This window comes from Pituophis catenifer, unplaced genomic scaffold (assembly GCF_029215685.1).
Source record: "Pituophis catenifer annectens isolate HBS135680 unplaced genomic scaffold, rPitCat1.0.hap2 SCAF_7, whole genome shotgun sequence".
Taxonomy (NCBI): Eukaryota; Metazoa; Chordata; class Lepidosauria; order Squamata; family Colubridae; genus Pituophis; species Pituophis catenifer.
Genome location: NW_027256887.1, coordinates 69990802 through 70000615, shown reverse-complemented (window position 1 = coordinate 70000615; position 9814 = coordinate 69990802). Strand labels below are relative to the sequence as shown.

The window sequence follows — 9814 nt, the reverse complement described above, 5'->3', positions numbered from 1 at the left end:
ACAAGCAGACATAAACTGTCAAGCAGCTTTTCCAACAAGTTAGGATTACGGATCACAATATTTATCAGTGCAGTAAAAGTATCATATTTGGGGGGAAATGTATTGCCTTTCTTGATTTCACTATAATAAGCAAAAGATTAATGTACAGCTTTTTTCTTTAATATGCACATGTAAAGTCTAATATAGCAGCAATGCTAAGAGTGGAAGGACATGACTAACCCGTACATAACAAAAGAAGGTTCGCTCTTATTTGCTGTAGTTAGAAAAGAATCAGAGACTCCTGACAATTTCTACTCATTGCCTACTTAACATACTTGCTACATATGTGTTTCCTTCTGCTGTAAGGGGTTTCTTTTTCTTTTTTACATTCACTGGTTACCATCCTTTCACTTGTCCAGCTTGAATATTCTTGTGAACATCACAGACACCTGACAATTTGGATGTGAATAATCTCAACGTATGCCGAATTATTATAGCCAAGTGTTGAGAACAAATAAATTCTTACAATGACTTAAAAGAAAAAACACAACACGAATCTAGCTACTCAAAGCAGAGACCCAGTGGAATAGTCAGAAGGCTGGTTTTCATCATTCATTCATTCATTCATTCATTCATTCATTCATGACTACAGCAGACCTACATCAGTTCCTTGAATCACAACTTCTCAGATGACTATGATGCACAGCTGTTTAAGAATTTGTACAATCAAGATCCCAACACACCTAGGGAACACAGATTAGGAACTGCACAAGTGGCTCAAGACAATTTGTTTCTGCCTGAGCAGAAATCAAATAAAACCAAGAGGCCTCGGAGACACAACAACCTAATAATATCTTGTTTCCAGAAAAGGTGGAGACTTGCATAATGGTAGGTGTATACAACCCTGACACAGAAGAATGGAGCAAAATAGACTCAATGTTACAATGTCCCTTAAATTGGCATGAATAGAAAATGACCTCTCCTCAGGGAACTGTTTTACTGAAGGACACAGGATATAATCCTCAGTATTTTACTCATATCATACCTCACATTTTTGGAGCTGGTGGCAAAGCTTTTCTTATTGATTTTCTGCCTTTAGCTTTGCCTTCCATATTGTGTCCAACTTGGACCCTGATTAGTACTAAAACATGGAAGTGGCATTTTATGGAAACAAAAGGAATTTGCACAAATGTATTCTAGATGGGCAGTTTAATAAATTTGTACTGCTGTCACAGTTAATAAAATGTTATTCATAATACAACAAGCAAGAGTTTTTTTTCCCCCTTTCCTTCAAACCATGACTAAAATTTAGAAAAGCAGCAAGTAGAATGACTGAATTCTACAAAGTAATATATAGGATGAAAACCAAAATGAGGCATAAGGAAAAAAATATATCCTCTTATATTATGCCATTGGCCTCCAAATTTTGAATGAATTCTTTAGCAAGTGGAAACACAATTTAGTTTTTGTAACACTGGTCTTGTTTGAAATTTCATTTGACTGAAGAGAGGCATGAGTTTTTAATTTCCCTTCACGTTACTAAATCATTTCACCTTTCAAGCCAGATTTTGAGGTATGGTTATGTTCGACTGTGAAAGAAAAATAATGGGCAAAAGTAATAATCTTTTATTAAACTAGTATCTGGGACAAATATTAAAAATAAATAAATATTGGGTTTGGAATGTTTTAAATGTGGTGCAGTACCAGATTTATGAAACTGAACCTATTTCTTATGAATTGATAATATATTTTTTTATAAAATCGAGGTGACTAGGAGGTCTATCCCTCACTACTTCTTATGCAAATGGCTCATGCATTACATACTGTACCAGCACTCAGATTTAATATTAATAGTATCAGAAAACACAACACGCACACACACACACACACAGACACACACACACCCTTTAGAATTTAAGAGAAGATACTCTTGTATCCGGTTATCTCAATCCCATTTGACAATGTTGAAAGATTGCCGCACGGTTTTTTCGAACTTGGCAATTTTAAGTTGTGTGGACTTCAACTCCCAGGGGATTGAAGTCTACACATCTTAAAGTTGCCAAGTTCACTGTTCTAGTGTTTCTCTATGCTAACATTTTAAAGGCTGCTATAATCCATTTCTTCTCTGAGATGCTGCAACAATTTTGCAATGCGGTTCTGGCATATTTACTGAATAGAAAGTCACCTTCAATTCAATTATCAATCTCTGACATCAAGGTTTATTAAATTACAACTTTAGATTTCTTTGTGGCTATCCAGATAACTTGATGTTATCACTTATTTCTTATTTCACTATTTAATTAGCTTCATTCATTGATTCAGGAAAAGAAAAAGTCAAAAGGTGATATAGTCCCTTTGAAAATTGTAATCGGTGCAATCAGACACAGATCACACAAGCTTGTGTTTGACCTATACAATGCCAGTCACATGCTATGCCAGGCTTCCTCGAATCTGTGCCTTCTATCTGATAACAATTCCCATGAATTAGAATCTGGACTATTGAGTATATCAACACTGGACTAGGTAGGTTTGCAGTTGGCATTGTGGTCTCATATTAAGTAAATATAAGCTTTAATTCCTGTCTACCTTAAAACATTGTAGTGCTTTATTAAATTTATATTTTCCTAGATTGAAAAAAATGGAATTTCATCTTCTTCCTCTATTTAAAAAATGGGTTCTCCTTTCACACTCTGGAATCTTCAATTGTTTTAGAACTGCAATCCACATAAGAAACTGTATCATTTTTATCCTAATGAAGGAGAAATCTTTATACTGCAGTCCCAATTCAATAGGAAGGCACCAGGGTTGCAGAAGACTAAAATAAAGTTATCCCTGTGTGTTTATTTTATTATCTTTTTATTTCACTTGTCCCTCATAACTAATCCACCCTCAAATTGTGCAAGAATTTTCTTTTTCTAGCCCTATTCACATGCTGCCTCTCTCTGTGTGTATTTTGCCATGTTCTTTTATAAGAATAATTATATACTGGTGAAAAAAAAGTAGAACTTCTTTGCACGCATTTAAAAAACAACTAAAATATTTAAATGAAACTTTGCCAGTCATTAAAACCACCTCTTCAAAGCTTTCCTGCCAGAAGTTAAACAGCTAATCATTTATTTATCAAGATAAATGTTATGCTCAAATGTTGCAGACTAGAAGATATTCTCATAAGTAATGAGAGTTTACAAATAAAGAAAAGGAAGACTTTTAATTTAACAAGTAAAATCATATTATGGAACCAGAAGAGATTTCCTTCCTAAGTAATTTGCAAGTTTGTAATGTATTATTATTTTATTTATTAAATTTGTTTTCCACCCATCTCGCTGCAAGGTGGCTCTTACAATAATTCTGAACATAAAACAGTTTGAGGAGGAGGAAATGGAAATAATTTTGAGCCCTGCTACAAGAGAGAATGAACCATAGCTTAGACTGAATCTCTGGGTCCTTCAAATTTGAGTAGCCAACATTAGTTACTAGGATTTTTTTAAGATGGCTTCCTGAATTTCATTTCTTTTTGTTGATAGAAATCCCCAACTATTGCACTTCCAAAGTGGGAAACCTAACTACAAGTATTTGTATCTTGAGTTCATTATAAGATAGTGACAAAATATAACTCTGTAATATTTCTGTATCAAAGGAATTCATCCAAAAGTGTTTGGGTTCACTCACCAAATCATGGTTTGTAGGAGCACCAATTGATTGGGTTTTTACAATGTGCAACTACTTCGTACACAAACCATTCTCTACAAACCCAGTAAACAGGACTGCAGAATATGCTAAATTGTATTGGGATTTTGTTTGATTTTGACTTAGGGAATTGTGTGTACTCATCCATCAAGTCATACAGTGCAAGATTTGTTTTAGGTTTCCATGATCTTCTTAAATCTATTTTAAACCAGCAATTGTTTAGCTTGTGCCTTAAAAGGCAGACTTCTGGAAAAGTAAAAATATAATAAGAAAGTATCCAGAAACTGCAGAGGTATGCTATTGTATAAAAACTACAATATGGCATGTAACCACGTTTTCCTGCTATGTAAATAAGCCTAAGCAAATGTGGGCTTATTTTCACTCTAATCTTCTTTTACACACAAGAGACTAGAAATGTTTTTGTTCTACAATATTGTTAAAAATAATCACAGTTCCCTACAATATCCAATTTTAAGGAAGTATACTTTGGACATAAAGGAGAACTGTGATGCATTTAATCCCTAGATAGTATCTTTAAACTATGCTAATAAGAAACAAATTAGATTCCAACTATGGATTCAGATTCATGGAACTGTATTTACTTAAAACAGATACGGAGAACTTTTTAAACTCTTTCTTGCTGAGAGATAGGAGGAACTGGAGGCAGATAGATAAATATATAAGCCCAGGACTCACCATAGCTTTTTCACATATTAATATCTTGTTCCTTCCAAGTTTCTCAGGGTATCCTTTTGTCTCCCTTTCCTTCCTTCCAAAACCTACATTAAGGGGTAAACATGCTGATGCTAATAACACAGGAAAAAAAGCCTTCCTTACTTAACAACGAATACCTTATTAAGAGAACATTAACAACAAGAGTACACAGAAATGCAAGTGCAATTAAAGCAAAAAATTAAAATATAATTATAACATATTAAAATTAGTAATACAACAACAAGGACTGAATGGTAGGATCTTTCCTCTCAAAGATATAAGCAGTTGGTGCTTGAACCTGGACAGAAAGAGAGGAATATACACTATTCTATTAAGACCCAGTTGCTGGTGAGGAATTTCTTCATTGGGGAAGCAGAAGAAGATAGTCTCTTCAAAAAGGCAGATGCCTTTAGACTACTATACTTAGGAGCAGAGAGGTACTAAAAATTAAAAATAAAATGAGGTTCAGTTTCTAAATGGCTGAAAAGAAGCCAGTTTTGCTTCCAATGATTTACTTCAGAAAAATAAGAGTGTCCACCTTAATATTTGGGGTAGGAGCCCTTCCTTCCTGCTGGTGAAGCAACTGTGCCCACTTCCAGGTATGACAACTGTGCTTGTCTTTCTTCTCAACTCCCCTCATGAGCAAGCTTTTTATCTTTACCACCTCTAAGATCCCTCCCTCATCTCTCAACTAACTGACTTGCCTTAACCCAACATCTTATCCTATTGCCTAAGCACTTCTTTTCTGAAGCCAGAAAAATTGGGACACTTCTTAGCAGAGGTATCCACAGAACTTTTTTTAAAAAAAAGATGGCATCCCCATAATCAAAGCTCAGTCTTTACATGCATCACCACAAACGGTTAAAAAACAAAAAGGGGGGCTTTGAGCATATTGTTACAGCCACCATACCGATTTCTTGACATTTCTCCCTTCGCCATCTCCAAACAGGTGTCTCTGCTACTTGGGGGCTACCAGATACAGGTTGCAAAAAGTCATGATGATCACTCGAGGACAGCAAAGAGATAAAAGATAACTCCATTACTTTTTTTCCCATATAATCTTCAAATTTTTGCAGCCCCAGATCTGGTAACCTTGGCTTAGAAGCCATGCTGACTGCCTATAAAGGCAGACAGCCTTTTTCACAACCAACTTCAAACCACTAATACAAGTGAAACATCACCAGGGGGGACAGGACAGTGGGACAATAAAGACTTACACAACAGAAAAATCTAGTGATGTCACCATAAAATATCTACTCATTCTTTCATTATTATTATTTTATTATACAAACACTTCTCTTTGGAATCCTTCTGAAAAAGAATATACCAAAGGGGGGAAGGGAAAATACAAATAATTTATTGTGGAAGATACAGAGTCCAATGAGCTATTGTTAACATTATGATGATTATTACTTTTAAGAAAAAGAAAAGCACAGTAAGAACAAAATGGGACAAAGCAAAGAAAGCACCTGATTAAAAATATCGTTCCCCATCCACTTCTAGATGTCTTGGAGAATTCCAAATTAGCACAGCCAATAGGATATTATGGGATTCATGTACATCTGGTTAGGGAACATCAGTTGGGGAAAGCTGATCAAAACCATTCAGAGTTATGGTGGCATCTCCAAGCTAGCTCCTAAATGCAGAACATGTTGCTTAGACATGATCAGACTGTACCCTAAGGAACTAGAGTCAGACCTGCTACAAGCGTAGTAGAGTCCATTCCAAGTCTACAACATGAAGCTCCAGTGCAACTGCTTCTCAAGAACAGAAGAAAGCCAAACCAAACCAGCTTTTGGCACAAGTCTGAGCCTGATGTTCTAGAACAGTGTTTCTCAACCTTGGGAACTTTAAGATGTGTGGACTTCAATTCCCAGAATTCTCCAGCCAGCCATGCATGGCTGGCTGGAGAATTCTGGGAGTTGAAGTCCACACATCTTAAAGCTCCCAAGGTTGAGAAACACTGTTCTAGAAAGAATACCTCTTATTCTCAGATTTCTGAAACCATTCAAGTGAAAATATATAAAGTTCGTTCCAAGTCATTGCCCTTCACCCACTCCCCCCTTACACCCCCAGTTTAGACATAACAATTGAACATGAGGTACTACGTATTACTAATCCAAAGCAGGCCTGGGCACCTCCCCCACCCCTTTTTCTCTTCATACTTTAATAAATATATGAACCTGCAAAATGTTATGGAGAATTGTGTATCCTGGAAGGAAATTCAACTAATAACACAACTGATAAAATGGAACTCCTTGGAAAGCTGCTTTAGGGATTAAGACCTCATCCAGACATCTCAAATCCACCCCCCCCAAAAAACCCCTCCCTTTCTTATGTCCACTGATGGTTCTATTCCAGCAAACTCCCAGCAGCCTTCCTTTGGCCCTTGCAACTTACCCAAGAGAGACATTAAATTTTTGTTTTTGAAAGTCTAGGGGAAAAAAAAGGAAAGCAATCAAACATAAGGAAGAAGAGGAGGAGGAGGAGGAGGAGGAGAAAAAAGGAGCTGAGTTTACATTTGAACCAGCCTCAGTCCATTTCTAGGCGTACCAGTGGAAGTAAACCCTTCAAACTGCAACTGTCGTTTGGTAAGGCACTACAAGGGAATGATGTAAAACTAAGACTGTGACAGTGTAAAATGGCTGTGCTGAGGACCACACCACAAGAAAAGGCAGCATCAGCGCGCACATGCGCACACACTCACACACGCAGACACAGATATACCTGGACAATCACATTTGTTACATGCCTATGTTATATCACTTTTTTTTTTTTTGTGCAATAACATTGAGGAATAGTCTATTGGTATCACTGGAGCTTAACACAAAGTAGAAAACGGCTGTATGGATGTATAGTGCTACATTCTACCAAGGGCCAGCTAGAACTTCTACTCCTACACTAACAACCCAATCCTAAACATTTGGAATTGTGGTGCCTGCTCCCAGTACTGCTGTTATGTTCCAACAGCAACAGCACACACTGTTGTGCTTTGTGAAGTGGTGACCAAAGTAGCTATCAGCCAGAGCAGGCAAATGTTAGGACTGGACTGCAAATGATTAAGGGTTATCCAGAGAAATAAAGGAGGGGGGAAAGTATTTTCAAGTAAGGAAGTTGAGATTCTATCATACATTATTAAAGACTTTTTCCTTTTAAGAAAAGGGATTTATCCAGGATGCTCAGAATAAGAACAAATATTCAGCACGACCTTTGATTTCATCAGATAGTGTTTTCTGCTCAGTGTTTTTCTATCCTCCCAACTTTCTAGTGCTTCTAGACTTATTGAGAGAGCTGGAATAATCCAAAACAGCTCTCAGCTTTTGCTCATTCCATTACCAACAGAAAACACATCACGCTTTTCGTTGTGTGTTTTTTTATTTTGGGTTACAGCAACCAGTGCAAAGACAAAGTCATAATAACCCTTTTGAAATTCTGGATAAATCCCTAATTTGTATGCTTCTTTGTTTAATTAAAAAAAATATACCCAAACACCTATGAAACTTTGTATTAGAAGTTTTGAACAACAAATTCCTAAACGGAGTCTCCTGTAATCAGATGAAAATAATCTGTAAAAGTCTCTTGGTGAAGTTATCCAAAACAGGACCAGACAATCGTGGTCCTTCTGCTTCTCCCACTATGTGGTTTGGTGCAGATTTTTTTTTTTTTGTATTTTTATTTTTCATTCTTTTTAGCTTTTTTTCTTTCTTTTCTTTCTTTTTTTTAAATAAAAGTGTAGGACGTGTCTCGTCTTCTTTTGTCTGCTTTCTTCCTTAAAGTCTCCTTTGTTCAAGTTTTGTCGGAGTCTCCCATTTGCATTGTTCATTTGCCTGTGACATTCTTCAGTATAAAAGCAGCCGTGTTCCTCTCAATGTGTGCTGAAATGTCTTTTTTTGTTTGTTTGTTTTCCTCATTCCAGTGTTTAGATGTATGGGTACTGGTTGATCTTTGTAGGACTTAAGGGATATCCAGTGTAGACGGAGGCTGGAGATGCACTGATATAGGTTTGATGGGCAAACTGAGCTTGATACTGACTTGGGTGGATTGTGGGTGATGGAAGGACACGGGGGCCCATGCTAACCGGAACCTGGTGGACGATGCTGGCTGGATAAGTAGTGTGCTGTACGGTATGTCGAGCTGAGCCTTGGGAAGCCACTAAGTGAGCCACAGTGCCTGTGGAACCCAGAGCCGCAGGTGCTGTGTATGTGTATAGATGAGGTTGAGTTGGCAGATGGGCGGCGGCAGCTGCAGCCAAGTGAGGATGGACTGTGCCGTGGCTAGGACTGTTGTGTGGGAAGGAATACGGTGCCTGAGCAATTGTTGGAGTGATGTAAGCCTGTTGCCGTCGATGGCTCCCGGTTGCGATGTGTTGCTGTGCCTGCACAAAAGAAAGGAGCAATTGATGGTAAGAGTTAGGAGTCCCTCTTTGTCCTCTGGAACTTTCAGCCCCCAGGGTTACAAGCAGTGATGGGTTCTAAGCAGTTTTACCACTGGTTCGCATCGTGCATGTGCTTTGCGTGTGATCGCCGTGCGCCTGCTTGCTTTGCTCACACGCGTGCCAAACCTGCGCTTTGCACAAGCGCATTGAGTAAAAAAACAGCTGAGGCATGGCAATCCACTCTGCCACGCCTTACAGCTGAGCTAAAAACAAAGGAAAAAAGGTAGGTATAGCGCGGGAGTGGGCGGGAGGGCCCAGCTGACGTTCGGAGTGAACGTCATATTAAGATTTCCGCTACTGGCTCTCCCAAACCAGAGAGAACCGGTAGCAACCCACCACTGGTTACAAGTGTTTATTACGGGAAGAACCGAGCAACATGGATTGTCTTGCATTTCTGGCTGAGAATCTGTCATCTTCCCATACTCTGCTGTATATGCTAAGCATGGGTGGAAAGATGTGGAGTAAAAGGCAAACATTATGGCCAAGACGATGATATTTTCGGGGGGAGGGGGGCAGGGGTGGCAAACGTAGCCAATGTACAAAAATCAAATATTCTAAATATTCTAAAATAATGTATCAGTAACAATTGTAATAACTATATGGAATGCCAAAATTAAAAAAAAAAAAACTTCCTTGGAGAAATGTGTCTCCAATACAATTTTAACATGAGCATTTTTTTTTAAGAATCTTCACATTCCCAAATCTGACAGATTTTCAAAAATGAGAAATTAGCTTAACAAAATAAAGAAACTGAGAGTAATGGAAACAGTTGTACACAGCCTTCTTTTCTATCTTTCTAGTAGAGTAGTCAGCGAACATATATTTCCCTATGTTTCTTATGGCTTAATTCCATGGACCTGAATGCAAGAAGACAGAGACCGTCAGATAAAAGATGCTTAAAAGAGTAATTTTTCTCTGCAGATTCCCCTCTCTCTGTCAGCTTCTTTCCATGTTAGATTCTAGTTAGGAAAAGTTATTTTTAAAAAGCAGTGGAAGGAG

At 37.8% G+C, this 9814-nt stretch overlaps 1 protein-coding gene across 2 annotated transcripts in view; it reads right to left on the bottom strand.

The window, feature by feature from the left end:
- Positions 1 to 7736: 7736 nt before the first annotated feature.
- Positions 7737 to 9814, bottom strand: part of HIPK2 (homeodomain interacting protein kinase 2) — a 165745-nt gene continuing 163667 nt past the window's right edge. For both annotated transcript variants that reach the window (XM_070947724.1, XM_070947725.1), the window contains exon 15: positions 7737 to 8755. In XM_070947724.1, coding sequence (XP_070803825.1) covers positions 8300 to 8755 — 456 coding nt within the window. In that variant the 3' untranslated portion in view covers positions 7737 to 8299. The remainder of the gene's footprint in view (positions 8756 to 9814) is intronic.